This window comes from Pogona vitticeps, chromosome 6 (genome assembly GCF_051106095.1).
Source record: "Pogona vitticeps strain Pit_001003342236 chromosome 6, PviZW2.1, whole genome shotgun sequence".
Classification (NCBI taxonomy): domain Eukaryota; kingdom Metazoa; phylum Chordata; class Lepidosauria; order Squamata; family Agamidae; genus Pogona; species Pogona vitticeps.
The window spans coordinates 52,441,612-52,457,348 of NC_135788.1; the positions used below are offsets into that span (position 1 = coordinate 52,441,612).

A 15,737-nucleotide genomic window follows, 5' to 3' on the forward strand; every position below is an offset into this window, starting at 1 on the left:
ACAGAGAGTAACACATAAAGTGAAAGATGTATGTCCAGCTACAGAGGGGTAGCCACATATACTGCATCCAATTATGTTAAATGTTATGGCACTTCCAAAGCACATCAGAACACACACTGTGGGATATATGTCACATCACCGCAACACATGACTTATCTGGGACTGAAAGACGTGAGAAAAGACATTTCGCTGGTGTGACTTGGACACATTAATAGGGAAGAATGTTCCTGGATTTCAATTTATTTGCTGCCAGTGCTTGCTGTGTAGAAGCCACAAGTATCACAAAGAGAGACAGCTGAACTAGAGAACAGGAGGAACACCAACACCAGGGCCTGACAAGCTAGTCCGCAGGTTAAGTGGAAAAGGTCGAACTAAGGGTCAAATCAGACAAAATACTTAGCAATCACTGAAACATGAAAGCATTGTAAGTCTTACAGGTGTAAAATATTCATTGGATGCCAAGAAATACTATGTTTACCTCCTGATGACAAATCATACAGGAAAGCTTACTATTTGCAAGCTAAAAGTTGCAAGAAAAAGTTGTGCAATGACAATCAGATGTCTTTTTACACTTAAGGAACTTGTGCTTCTAACAAACTCTCTATGATTTCTACTTGGGCATGAAGTGTTGATATCTGTACTTGAGCAACAGTTTTATCAAACTGAGATACCAGAGCGAGCCAAAAGGAAGCCTTCTGGCCTCTGCTGTTATGTGACACTTGCTGGGCTGGCCACCTACAATGATGACTCTTACATTTGTGTTTTCTTTTTGCATACACTGCCTTACTACAAGATAGTTGTGAGTGGGTTCCTCCTTGACTTTGACAGCACCATCCGCTCCCCAGCCCAGAAGTGACAAGGTGGCTGGGTTAACCTTTATTGTCTAACATGGGCGGTTGGTTCCACCACCACCTCCACAGGAACATCTCCATTCAACAAAGGATGGGGTTCAAATCAACTATCTCTTTGAACTGTTAATGGGGTTTCTAACCCTAACACGGGGTTCCTCCAAATCTCTCCCGTCAATGAGTGCTCACAGGGGTTGATGTTTAGCTGTTGCCACAACATGGGTGATGTGCCCACTTTCCCTTTACCATCTCCTCCTTCCTCAATCTTTTTTCCTTTGCTACTCTAGCCAAAGGAGTTCATCCCCTCCTCTTTTCCTCTAGGCCTGGGTATTCTCGGTGTATCTCTTTCTCCTCAATAAGAGGGTTTTGGGGGTACCTGTCTCTTTCTGATCTTCTCTGCTCCTTCTCTTGGCAAATAGAATTTAGTTAGTTCCCCATCCAGTGATCTTCCACTTCTACAAAATCACACCCTTTTGGTTATTCTTGTTGTGGGTCTCCCTGGCTTCCTTTTCTTTCCAGCTCTTCTGGGTGTCCTTTCTCCTTTCTCTTTTGCCCTCTTCCATTGTCTGGGAGGGAGATGGCGGCACACTCGCAGGGAGGCTGGCCCACGTATCAGCTCCCTCATACAGAAATTCTCATCAATAAATATAAATTCTCAGAAACAACAGTGTGGCACAGCAGAACATAAGATGTCTGGTTCTTACTGCCAAATTTTCTGATTTGACATCTCATGGCGAATGTCCTGCTGCACAATTATACTGGTGGAAGGGAAATGGAGTAATTGATATAATGAGGATTGCAAGTGTAAACTCATTAATTTGTAGCAATTTCTCCCTGCAAATTATGCCATCCCACTTTCACTTGCATAACTATGGAACAAGATTTTGGCCCATGACTTATTAATTTCATTTTTATTCCACATTTCTCTCAATGCAAGACAAGTGTTATGGTTTATAAGCTAACAGTACCCTTATTTCATTTTGCTGCTGAAGCAAATTCTGAGAAGCAGGTCATTTACTGCCAGGGCTAAGACAAAATGATGCTTTTGGTGACTGGGGGAAATGGTGTTAAACCTAAGGTTTCTAGAGTCTGGCTGAAAATCTCTGTTGTGTATTACCTCATATTTTTATTTGAACGTGCAAAGAAACAGATGAAGGAGATATAAACATGGCTTAACAAATATTGCAAAATTAGACCAAGCTGTGTTTCACAGAAACAGCAATCCATACAGTTTCCTTTTTAAAGTATGTGTGACATCTGTTCAACTTTAGTATAAAATGCATACATATTCTATTAAGTGGGAAGGACATTCTCTTTCTATTAAAAAAACTTGACATTTGGCAGCATAACTGGGAAAGCATATAATACCATATCTTTCTTATTAAACTAAGGGCATGATCACACAACAGAATTGTTCTCTATTTATGCCCAAGTTAGATTGTAGTATAACTTTGCAGTTGCATGACTGTCATGGCCATTAGCGATTCATTTTACTGGCCAGCAGTGTAACTGTGGTTCAGTTCTCCCTCACTGGGAGGCTTCTCATTTTTTGTTCCGGTGGCATTTCAATATATTCCTTAGTGGTATGGCATGTGTGTACAACCCTATCAATATTTTTCCAAAACAAATTCATCAGGGAAGACAGACACCATTACTGCCATGCAGATGCCCTTCTATAATTTTTAATTTTTTTCCATCACTGGAGTTGAAAAGGTTGGTAAACTTATGCCAACAACTTTAAAAGTGTTGCATCACTCTACCCACTATCTGACAAGCGGAACAGCCCTAGCTGGGGGTGTTGGGTCCATTGGAGGCAATGCATTGCTTCCATAGGTGCCTGGCCAAGAGAGGGAAATCCACCCATCAGGAAACAGTACCCAAACATTGATGCACTGTTTAAATTTTTTAATAAAAAAATTAAAGTTAAGGGGCTCAGTGCCCCGTAAAGCAAGAGAGAAAATGAATCGGTATGATAGTGTAGCTGCCCATAATGATTCAAACTGAAGAAAATGAATCAGCAACATTAAAACTCATTGAGACGCTCATCCAGGTATATATACCACGTAACTGTGATGCTTTGCAGCAGAGGTATAGAAAATATAGTTAGAAGTGAGGAGCATTTCCCTGGTATGACTGCAGCCTTAGAAAGATAATTTGTACCAACTGGTAACTCTTGTTTATGCCACGCTCTCATATTTTACCTCAGAAATATGACACGGTCTCTTCTCAAAGGTGTATCTTTTGTGGCTTCGCGTGCTGGAATTCACTGTAACGTGTCTGTCAGCACAGTCTTTACACTATTCAGTTATACAGTATCTGTTGTAAATCCAGCCGTGGAAACAAAAACAGAGAAAATATGTGCGCACTAGGCAAAAGAAGCAAGAAAGCCTGTTTTTGTTTTGGCCTGGTGGAATTTCTGGCCTGTGTTACAAATGGAAAGGGCTTCTGGTTTCTACTTCATCTTCTCTTTCAGGTTCTTTTGCTCTCCCAGTGGAGATGGCCCAGTGTGAAGCAGCAGAAGTCCAAGGAGGGTAACAGATATCCCTATCCACCACAACAGGGCACGGGTCTCTCCAAACAGCAATTTTCCAAGAAAAGCCTAAAAGAAAAAGGAGGTCATCATCCCAAGCCAAAAAGCTGATGCCTTAAATGTGGGCTTCCATTCCCAGGTATTATGAACTCATCATACACTGGACCCACCTTAAAACCCACAGAAACCTGGAAGCTATGGTAGGTTAGGATGTGCCCTTTGAAATGCACTTTGCAGAGATATGAAAAAGAATGGAACAAAACCTTGTTGCAGGGTTATGCTGGTGGAAGGACAACGGTGTAATTCACAGCAGCAAATTCCATACTGCATGCAAGTTGGAGAGCTTGGTGTGTGATCAGGAATCCAAGCAAAGTCTCATTAATTAGTGGCAATTTGTTGCACTGCATTTACACCAATGGCATTTCATCAGCATAAATTAACAACAGAATTTTGGCCCATGTATGGTTATAAAAAATTTTAAGACTGAAAAGACTATATTGTTTGAGAAATAGTATAAACTACCATGCACCCAGTTGACAGAAGAAGCAACCCTACACCTAGTGAGGGTAACCCCATATTAATAACTTCCCCAAACACATCAATACCTTCTCTCTTGAATATGCATGCTGTTACATGCACACATAATAACCAGTATGTAGAGGACTCAATTTGCTGTTATGTGAATGGGAGGCTATCGACTCATCCACCGCAATGCCTTCTACTACCCCCTTGAGCACCAGCTTAACAGAGGGGGTATGTCTAGCACATTTCACCATGACACTACCTGAGATGGGATGAACCCTCAGTAGAGGATGGTCTGGGTGGCTGGGCAGACGCCAGAAGTCCTTGAAGGCAGGAAGCAGAAATAACCTTTGGGAAGGGAAGGAGTGGTAGTTTAAAAGAGGAGTGGAATGTTAGGAAGGGAAAGAGGGGAGACGTGTAGGAGGAGGAAAGAGAAGTGTGGACTGACCCTCAGGTATGGCCAATGTGGCAGAAGAGTCCTTAGTGTCCAGAAGTCATGCCTTATTATGGCTACACAAGTATTACATAAGAACATCCTGCTGAGAATTCAAGCACTCAGTGATCCCACCATGATTTGACCTAGGGACGAATAGACCAGTCTGATGTCCAGGATCCTATGGGGAGGACTGTGTCCATGCCAAGGAGAACATAGCCTGGCTCCACTCCAACCCAGTTATTGTTCTGGAGAAGAGAGCATAAATTCAAAAGACTGTGGCAGCTTGAAAGAGACCTCTGAGCTGAAGTGGAGCACGAGAGAGAACAAGGACACAAGAAGACTGGGGTTGAATTGATTCACCCAGGAGACTTGGACTGAGTGATGGGTGGAGTCTTGACCATCCTGTCATGTAAAACCTGGAATTAAGGGACAGTGGGGGTCTCTGAAAGCAGGGCAAACCGGAGCACATCTATTTCCTGCCAGTCTTTCATCTCATTCTCATTGAATATAAGTAAACAAATGTATCAAGACAACATCCAAAAGAACCATGTAAATGTATTTGGAGTGTGTATTGTGGTGCTGGAGGAGACTCTTGAGAGTTCCCTGGACTGCAAAGAGAACAAACCTATTCCTTTTGAAGGAAATCAACTCTGAGTGCTCACTGGAAGGACAGATGCTGAAGCTGAGGCTCCAATACTTTGGCCATCTCATGAGAAGAGAAGACTCCCTAGAAAAGCCCCTAATGTTGCAAAAGTGTGAGGGCAAGAGAAGAAAGGAACGACAGAGGACGAGATGGTTGTACAGTGTCACCGAAGCGACCAACATGAATTTGACCCAACTCCGGGAAGCAGTGGAAGACAGGAGGGCCTGGCTGCTCTGATCCATGGGGTCAGGAAGAGTCAGACAGGACTTAATGACTAAACAACAACAAATATGAGTTTCACACTTGATGTGGAATTTGAAAATATAAGAAATAATGTATTAGAAATGTTGTGGGGCCAATACAGAAACACGAAATTTCATATCCTATCATCAGCAAGATAGGGCCTTTGGGAAAACACCCAGTATTGGGTATCAATCCAGTATGTATATGCTAACAAAAAATGCAAATTGCAAAATCAAAACAAAAAAAGCATACTTTTTGACAATAGGTACATTGATATCCTGTCTTTCCTCCATTGAGTTCAAGGCAGTTTAGAAAGTTCTGTTCCCCATTTTATCTTCAGAACCATTATATGAGTTAGGTCAGGCTGAGACAGTGTTACTAGTTCAAGGTCACCTGGTAGTTTCTTGGCCAAATGATTATTTGAACTTGGCACTCCGAGCCATTAACCACTACAGCACTATCTCTTTTGGTATTATATATATTTATGTATGTCATATTACACGAGGGACGTGGTGGCACTGCAGGTTAAACTGCAGAAGCCTCTGTGCTGCACGGTCTGAAGACCTGCAGTCATAAGATCAAATCCACATGACATAGTGAGCTCCTGTCGCTTTGTCCCAGCTCCTCGCCAACCTAGCAGTTCGAAAGCATGCAAAGGCGAGTAGATAAATAGGTACCACTATGGTGGCAAGGTCACGGTGTTCTGTGTCTAGCTGCACTGGCCACGTGACCACGGAAGATTGTCTTCGGACAAACGCTAGCTCAATGGGTTGGAAATGGATATGAGCACCGCCCCTCAGAATCAGACATGACTGGACAAATTGTCAAGGGGAACCTTTACCTTTACCTATATTTATGTATGTCATAATACACAAGGGTTAGTTGTGATTTTGCTTCTATATTAGGTTAATGTATGTTTGGTGTCAATTGTTTTTAAACTAAGCCCACTTATCCAGAGTAAGCCCTATTGGTTTCAATAGAATTTACAGATAGATGTGCTTGTCAGCATGTGGTTTGCATTCATGATCTCTGTGTTACAAAATAAAAAAAAAGACTACAAATATGAGATCTACCCATACAGGCACTGCAATTATGTATAATGCTCTGTATCCTTTTGATATCATTTAAATTATTTCTGGGATTAACATCTGTAGCAGCTATATGAAATTGCTTAACAACAGCATGTGCATGGACCAATCATGTGGTGCAGCTATATGGTGTCTTTTGTACTCACAGAAGATATGAAGTTGGCAGCTGTTGAAGTCACAGTGGCAGCAGCTGAGGATGACGAATATCTCAGAGCCTTGGCAAAGAAAGTCCACATTATGGTGTTGCATGCAAGCATTAGACCACCACATCCTACTCGAAGCAGGAAAGGTAACTGTGGAACAATTGCAAGAGGACATTTCTTAACAGCACTGTATTTCATAAATATTCTGCACAAACAAGAAATCACCTGACCCATAATAAAGAACAAAACTGGGAATGTTACTGTGTTCCATGTTTTTTGAACATAGAATGTTTTGAGAAAACAGAGCAATTTATTTATTTATTTATTTATTTTATTTACACCCCGCCTATCTGGTCATTGCGACCACTCTAAGTGGCTTCCAGACAAATAAAGAATAACATGTACATATACGAAAATAAATTTTTTTAGAACAATAAACAATAAACAGATTCTTCAAGATGGAAAGATAACAGAAGATAAACGAAGAAAGAAGAATTAAGTATTAATTGGAGGGAAGGCCTGGTTAAAAATACCCAGTGACAGGGCCGCACGAATCTCTGGAGGGAGGTTGTTCCAGAGGCGAGCAGCCACCGCCAGGAAGGCTCGATTTCTTGTTTTTTCCTTTTGGGCCTCCCTCGGCGTTAGGCTCCTCAACCTCACCTTCTGACTCGATCGAGTGATACGGGTAGATCTTGGTGATAGTAGGCATTCTGACAAATATCGAGGCCCTAAACCGTTTTGGGCTTTATACATAAGCATCAACACTTTGAAGTCAATGTGGAACAGAATGGGCAGCCAATGCAGTGTGGCCAGAGTTGGAGAAATGTGTTGGTATTTTCTCACTCCACTAAAGAGTCTGGCCACCGCATTCTGCACCACTTGGAGTTTCTGCATCAGCCTCAAAGGTAGTCCCATGTAGAGCGCATTACAGTGGTCTAATCTTACGAGCGCATGCACCAAGGTAGTGAGTGATGCTGTTGCAGTGGGAGGTCACAAGGAATAAAAAGATCATTTCAGTCCCTTTTGCCATTGATGGCACAACAACGCACACAAACATATGTGCACCTGCATGCAAATAGAAAAATATTGTTAAAGGAACTAAAAAGAGAGAGTTTCCTTCATATCATCTATGGCTCTGTGTCATTACAAGCATAGCACTTTAGGTTAGGCTATTTGGAAAGAAGGTATGTCCTTAAGTAGTAATACTGCCTAGCAGTCATCAAATTCACTTTTGACATGTGAAACACTGACTGGCTATATGAAACAAGCGTGTGAGGGATGCTGCGTAGGAATTTCTGGTCAAGAGGGACACGTTTGTCTGTCCTGGGGTGCACAAAGCCATTCAAGGATGCTCCGGATGTTATGTGAAAAGATCTGTTTTAAGACTGCTTTTTATGTTCCTACATTGGTTGCTTACCAGCATCATGTTGTCTACATCACTGGTTCTTAACCTTGGGTTACTCAGGAGTTTTGGACTGCAACTCCCAGAAGCCTTCACCACCAACTGTGCTGGCTGGGGTTTCTGGGAGTTGCAGTTCAAAAACATCCGAGTAACAAAGGTTAAGAACCACTGGTCTACATCACTAGGAGAACTGGGGATTATATGTCTGACGTTTTTAACAATGTAACAAATTCCAATAATACCTTTTTTTTAAAAAAAAGTTACTGAGAATATCAGATCCGCTGTTTCTAGAGACTTAGGGCTTAAATGCTATCATAATAAAACGTTTCTCTGTCAAACCTATAAAATTTGAATAAAAAGAATACTTTTGAGAGGCAGCAATTTATGATATTTCATTATACAGTATCTGGTTCCACACTGCTACATACAGCCTGGGCCTGTATTTATAAAAGGCCTCTGTATCCCCTCCCCTTAAGCAGGCTTCAACAGTTCCCCAAAGCTTTTCCTGCTTAAAATATTACAGCCTCAGAAAAGGGCCTATTGTTGTCATTAAAATTTTTTTAAACACATCTCTCAGTTGTTATTCAGAAATATTCTTAGAAGCCCTGCTTTTGGGGAAATTTACTGCTTTACAGAAATATTCTTAGAAGTCCTGCTTTTGGGAAATTTACCCCAAAAGCGGTCTGGCTCATGATGGCTCAGGGGGGAGATTACACGTAGGCACAGGGAGAATGTGTTTTATTTGTGTGAGTGAGAAAAATCAACACAATTAGGGAAAAGGGAGCTTGGAAAACAATTAGGCATGACTTCAGAAGCATGTGTTGTATTTGTAGGGTCATTGAGAAAAGTCAACACAATTAAGGGAACTGGGAAAATGACTGATAAGCCATTTAGCTTGGAAAAATATTTAAGCATTCTGTCCCAAATAAATTTTCTGGTTGCCCTCTGAACATTTGGTGGCCAATTAGTTTTAGGTATCATAAATAAATACAGGTTCCCATGGAAAACTGTATAAAAAGTGGGGGGCTTCTCTAGAGGATCACCACTCATAACCTCTTCTGCCATCAACCTGTTGCCGAGAACTGCTGAGAATGGCACATCTAAGTATCTTATTGCCTAGCTGCTTCAAATGTCAGATTTTATTTCAGTGTAGTATACCTTGCAATCATGACTTGCATCCAACATGCTACTGAGGAAGAGCGGAGGACAAGTACAAGTAGCTCCAGAGCTAATGAAGTGGTTGGGCTAAAGCCGAAAGGACGCTCAGCTGTGGACGTGCCTGGAAGTGAAAGGAAAGTCCAATGTTGCAAAGAAAAATACTGCACTCCCCAAAGGACCTAGAGACAATGAAATCACAGGGAAGCTTCCCCTGACACTCCTCTATAAGCCCTGGAAGTTTGATGATGATTGGGTTTTGGATGAGTTATACACCTACAAAGAGTGCCCCACCAGGAAAATTCTCCCCAAGGACCTAGGGATATCAAAATTACAGGAGATTCCCCTGACTTTCCTCTACAATCCCAAGACTGGATTTCAGACATCTGAGTTATACACCCACAAAGTGAGTCCTCTGAGGAAAGTGCCCTTTAGCAGCTGGCTTGGGAAAACCCAATATTCACCAAACTTGGAGGGACTGTAGAGAAGATTCAGCGAGAGCTTCTCTGTGATTTTGATGTTTCAAGGTGCCTGGGGCGAACTTTTCTCCTTGTGGGTGAACATCCAAAACTCAATCTTCACCAAATGTGTAGGGCTTGTAGAGGAGAGTCTAGGGAAGCTTCTCTGCAATTCCGGTGTCTCCAGATGCCTGGTGGACCATTTTATAGCCCAACAAATCAATGAACCAGAAATCACTAAAAATTTATTGATTCATATTTGTCGGGGCCTTTGATTCGTATGAATATGAATTGATGAATTAGCAATTTTTGAGCAAATTTGGTAATTCATTTTTAAATCCATGCATATCTCTAACTCAAGATAATCATGTACCTCAAACATTTTTTATCAGGAGCTTTCTTCAAGAATTCAGGATATGCCTTAGTTAAATAGCAAGGTTTACACTAGACCTGGCTTAGTGTTTCTCAACTATGTTGAAGGTTTCAAGTTATATTTACTTTAAATAATTACAGAGAATGGGAGTCAGTGTCAGGAAGGAAATCCTAGAATAATCCATATGAAAATATCATTGCCTGGAGTGATATGTGAAGATCGCATAAGCGGGGGATTTCACCACATGTAAAGATCTTTGCTGATGGTCAGCCTTCTTCGTAGACATACGCACACACAGAAAATGTAGGTCAAGAGGTCTCTTGACCGCCTAACAAAACAGAAACACCTGACATAGCCATATAATTTGGAACAAAATCATATTACTTGAAAGGTGATCTTCAGAGTGTTTTATTAGAAAAATAGTTTTTGAAGGGCAGTTTTGTAGGGGAAAAGCATATAACAAAAATAGGAGTAATGAAAGCTGGACAGTTAAAAAAAGCTGAGAGAAAAAAATAAATGATTCCTTTGAAATGTAGTACTGAGGACAGCTTTGGATATACCTTGGACTACCAGAAAGATAAAGTCCTAGATCAAATGAAGTCTGAACTATCTCTGGAGGCAAACATTAAGGCTGAGGGTGTCCTACTTCCGAGTGCTTCCAACAAAGTGGCCAAGCTCCAGCTGTGTAATACAATGATACAGAAAAATAAAATTAGCTAAGCATCTTCAAACATGACAATGAGCTTTCATTCTCCCCCCCCCCGGCCAATAATAATGGGGGATCTCTCCACTACCCAGTCCCATCTTTGGGCCCTGATAATGCCTAGAGTGTGCCACTGAACAACGGCTGTGGCAGAAGTAGTGCACATGACCTTGAAAACCATCCTGAATACAGATGGTCATGTTGCTTTCTAATGTAAGCGCTGCTTTCGTGGGTGTGCCTCTGCAACAACCAGCTTACATAAGGTGGATTCAACAATAACAAAAAATGAGAAGGGAAAGAAAAGGGTGTGGGTGGGAGAATCAATCATAAAGTGGACACACACAAATGGCCGGTGAATACACAGACCAGAAAGGTGTTGGTCCTGCATGGGGATTAAATGGGCCCCTGCCACACCTGAAGGTGCCTCCATTTACACAGGGGCGCAGCGGGAGGCTTTTGTCTTCTAAGTGAGTAATGAATGGGGAAGTCCTGCTCCACCTCAAACAGAAGCCAAGAAGGAAAGCAGTCGGAGAGTCACATGTTCCACTTTTCAAAGGAGAATTCAGGAAATTATTAGCTAAATAACTTTAAACCTACTCCAGGTAAACTGGCAGAAAGCTTAATTAAAAAGATAAAATTATCACACATCATCAAGTCCTACCAGAGAAGAAGCATTTTCTGCGAAGAAAAATAATGGAATGCTCAGCTATTACTTCCAGAATAAACTTAGAAGTACCCTGACTTCTTACTCACATATAGAGCCAACACACAGGCAGGAACATTTCAGTAGCAGCCATGTCATTTTCCAGGCACATAAAGTCTCAAGTTAGAACTGGTCATGGAACAACTGAGTGGTTCAAAATTGGGAAAGGAGTACGGCAAGGCTGTATATTGTCCCCCAGCTTATTTAACTTATATGCAGAATACATCATGCGGAAGGCTGGACTGGAAGAAACCCAAGCCGGAATTAAGATTGCCGGAAGAAATATCAACAACCTCCGATATGCAGATGATACCACTCTGATGGCAGAAAGTGAGGAGGAATTAAAGAACCTTGTAATGAGAGTGAAAGAGGAGAGTGCAAAAAACGGTCTGAAACTCAACATCAAAAAAACTAAGATCATGGCCACTGGTCCCATCACCTCCTGGCAAATAGAAGGGGAAGATATGGAGGCAGTGTCAAATTTTATCTTCCTGGGCTCCATGATCACTGCAGATGGAGACAGCAGCCCTGAAATTAAAAGGCGCCTTCTTCTTGGGAGGAAAGCGATGACAAATCTTGACAGCATCTTGAAAAGCAGAGACATCACCTTGCCAACAAAAGTCCGAATAGTCAAAGCTATGGTTTTTCCTGTCATGATGTATGGAAGTGAGAGCTGGACCATAAAGAAAGCAGACCGCCGAAGAATTGATGCCTTTGAATTGTGGTGCTGGAGGAGGCTCTTGAGAATCCCCTGGACTGCAAGGAGAACAAACCTATCAGTTCTAAAGGAAATCAACCCTGAATGCTCACTTGAAGGACAGATCCTGAAGCTGAGGCTCCAGTACTTTGGCCATCTCATGAGAAGAAAAGAGTCCTTGGAAAAAACCTTGATGTTAGGAAGGTGTGATGACAAGAGGAGAAGGGGACGACCGAGGATGAGATGGCTGGACAGTGTCTGCGAAGCAACCAACATGAACCTGACACAACTCCGGGAGGCAGTAGAAGACAGGAGGGCCTGGCGTGCTCTGGTCCATGGGGTCACGAAGAGTCGGACACGACTAAACGACTAAACACAAAGTCTCAATGGCCAGGAAGACATGTTCCTCTCTAAGCAAAGGAAATCTATCCCTAGAGATAACAATCAAATATTCCTCATTCCCACTTCTAAGGGTGTCAACAACATGTGGACAGGGGTGACTCCAGATATTATGTTTACACATTAACTGTGATAAGGGGTGAGCGGTAAGATGACTAGGTTTGCGGATAATATCAGATTATTTAGGACTGCTAGAGCAAAAGAGGACAACCAAGAAGGATCAATAGTAAACACAGTTTGATACAAAGCATCTTAACTTCATAAGTTAAGAAGTGCTTCTTCATTCTAGTGCATAGTTAAAACCACAGAATAAGCAACTACAGAGTACAGTGATGTATAGTGATGACAACTCCCAACTTGGATGGATTTTTAAAGGTTTAGCCAATATTAGAGGTGATAAGGCTTTCAAAGGCTAGTAGACATGATGCTGGTATATTATCCCCAGAATCAGATGCAATATGTATCTGAATACTAGCTGGCAGGGACTAAGAACAGAGCATGCCCTCATGTACTTGCCTAGTAGGCCACTGCGGGAATGATGGATGCCACAGCTTTTCCTACAGTACTTCTCATCTATGGCCAAGGAAAGCCAGAAACACAATGGGTTTTGCTCATTAATGTTCTTCCATGAATGCAGTAAGGAAGAATGGTAGTAACTGTCTTAACCAATTTTATTAAGCCTATTTTTTACACACGCCCCACTTCTTTGAGCAGTGAGATGTTCTAGAGCACAGAGTTTACCCACAGTTGATTTCCTTTGGAAGGACATTAGTGCAGGCTTATGCAAGTTTGCTAATATTTGTGTTCACGTATGATATATATGGGCTGGGCTTGTAGGAGGCACAACTTAAACAGAAAACCAAAGTCTACTGTTCAATAAACAACAGGTCTAAAAGGGTGGTCAGCCAACACTATAAAATGTATATGGAGCTCAAACTTAGCTTTTTCAACCTCAGTCTTTTTCCTATTTCAATTGCAATCATAGCTAGAAAACAATCCCTCTCCTACCTGCAGCACTCTTCCTCTAAGATGAAGCCCTAAACTCCTAAACACACCTACTAGAAAGCCCCACTGAACTCTGCAGGGATTCATTCTGAGCAAAGATGCTTTGGATTGCACAGCACCAGACATTCTCTTGGAGCAGAAGTATATGAGATGCTAACACCACAAGTAGGTAACAAAAGCCCCCCTCTGGAGTTCAGTTCCTCCAGAAGTGTTATACCTGAGCAATACCACTGACAAATAATGTCTATTAACCTCCAGCTGATGAATCTTACAACTACAGGAAGCAGTGGAAGATAGGAGGGCCTGGCGTGCTCTGGTCCATGGGGTCATGAAGAGTCGGACACGACTAAATGACGATTAATCTTAAAATAAAAACACCTTGTTTGCAATTTGCAACACTGAAAAAGCCTTGCGCAGGGAGAAACGAAAGTATTTTACTTCTTAAAGGAGTTCCATTTCTGATGAGGTGCTAACTGTATGGTCTGTTCTGACCCCAGTCCCAACCATTACAGCACAGTGAGTGAACTCCCTTGTCGGTTTTCAATGTATTCATTGTATTTAGTTCAAATAACACTTACCCATAGTTCTTAATCTCAAATTCAGAAGCAGCTTTTAACATTTATTATAATTGTGTAGACTAAATGGAACTTTATTTATTTTATTTATTTATTGGATTTCTATCCCGCCCATCTAGATCAAAGGTCTACTCTGGGTGGAGTAGACCTCCATAATAAAGGTCTACTTTACTATGTTATATGCTGTAAATAAATAAATAAATAAATAAAGTCAGAACCACGTTATGGCAAACCTAATTTACCTTTAGGACCCACTTACCTTTCAAGGTAAATGAGATATTTAAGGAGTGATTTTACCAGTTCTATCACCCCAGTGAGTTTCTGTGGTTGAGTGAGGATTTGAACCCAGACCTCTTGAGTCCCCATCTGTCACTTTACCCATTACACCACACTGGATATAAAATCTAAATTTAGTCCTAACTGGAGTTGATGCATTGAAATTAATGGTACTTACTGGAAAGTTGATTAACAAATCTCATTTGCTTCAAATTGTACACTCCAGCTGAGACTATTCAAGTTCCCTGGACTTAAATCCACTATACTGAATTCCCAATCTTTTGTGTATCTACCCTTAACTTCACCCATAACTCAGCATAACATTTCCTGCCCTGAAGGCGGCCGAAATACATCAGCTATTCTCTGAAATGCCAACATCCAATGCAGTGGGGTGTGTGTGCAATGGATGGAGTGATGGACTAGGACTCAGGAGACGTGCGTTAAAATCTCGGCTTGATCATGGAATCTCACGGGGGCGGGACAGTAATGGCAAAACGATTTCTTAAATATCTCACATGCCTTGAAAACTCTAATTAAGTCGTTTGTGGTCTGATAACGCATAACAAAGTAGCACTAGGTTCTTTCTATTTTTCCTTCAACAAATTACAACGATCCCTATCCTGAAAATGTCACAAAAAGGCATTTCTAGAATAGGGGCCACTGAAGCATATGGGTAACTGTGCAGGCTTTCAAAATTCCCTGCTTCCTCCTGCGGAACACGAGGGATCGTGTGGAGAGTAAGTAACCTGTAATGTCAGTATTACTTCAGACTACGCACAGTTGATCGGACCCAAATAACGACAACAACAACACCAAACAGGTTTCGTGGACGAGACATAAAGGGAAAAGCTCGTGATACAGTTAAAGAAGTCCGGTTCCGGGAGACTTCGGAGCTTCCGTGTGCTTGCCTCGACTCAATTTTTTGCACCGAAAGCCAGAGACCAAACGGCCTTCCTCGGAAGCGGCTGCCCCGGCCAATCAGCTCAAGACTGTGTTAAGGAAGAGCAGCGGGCGCCTCTTACCCAGGCGCAAGCATCAGTGGCAGAGTCCTCCTCTCCTCCCAGGACGGCAACGCAGCCCTCGCGCAGGTAATCCCCGCCCAGGGCCATTTTAGCCGAGCAGGCAGCCAGCGCCCCCAACAGACCCGCCCCTGAGGCGTACGCGGCCCCTAAGCCAGCCGGCATCGCTGCTCCGATCGCCCTTCCCAAACCATCCGTGAACTCACGTGGTTGCTGCGGAACACTCTTCCGGGTAGGCTCGGCCCACGTGATCACACATCTCCCTCTCTCTCCCCCCCCCAATAAAGGCGCCGGAAGCTGTATGGGATTCTACGTATTGCGGTGTGCGTGGGTTTTGACATTTGCAACAAGGAGCGGACCGCAGTCCTGTACTCACCTGGAAGTACGTCGCCTGGGATGCAAAGAAATTTACTTTTGAGTATATCAGGCAAAATCCAAAGAAACAAAATAAAACAAAAGATAAAAACATGCGGCACCTTAAAGGCTAACTTCTAAAATGACTTTTGAATAGACATGTAG

At 42.2% G+C, this 15,737-nt stretch overlaps 1 protein-coding gene across 1 annotated transcript; it reads right to left on the reverse strand.

Moving 5' to 3' along the window:
- Nucleotides 1-2,738: 2,738 nt before the first annotated feature.
- TMEM42 (transmembrane protein 42) lies at nt 2,739-15,418 on the reverse strand. The gene is made up of 3 exons (XM_020807669.3): nt 15,222-15,418; nt 6,457-6,603; nt 2,739-3,447 (listed from the first exon to the last, which is right to left on the reverse strand). The coding sequence occupies exons 1-3, from the start codon at nt 15,381-15,383 to the stop codon at nt 3,301-3,303; spliced, it is 456 nt and encodes a 151-aa protein (XP_020663328.3). The 5' UTR covers nt 15,384-15,418; the 3' UTR covers nt 2,739-3,300.
- Nucleotides 15,419-15,737: the final 319 nt, after the last annotated feature.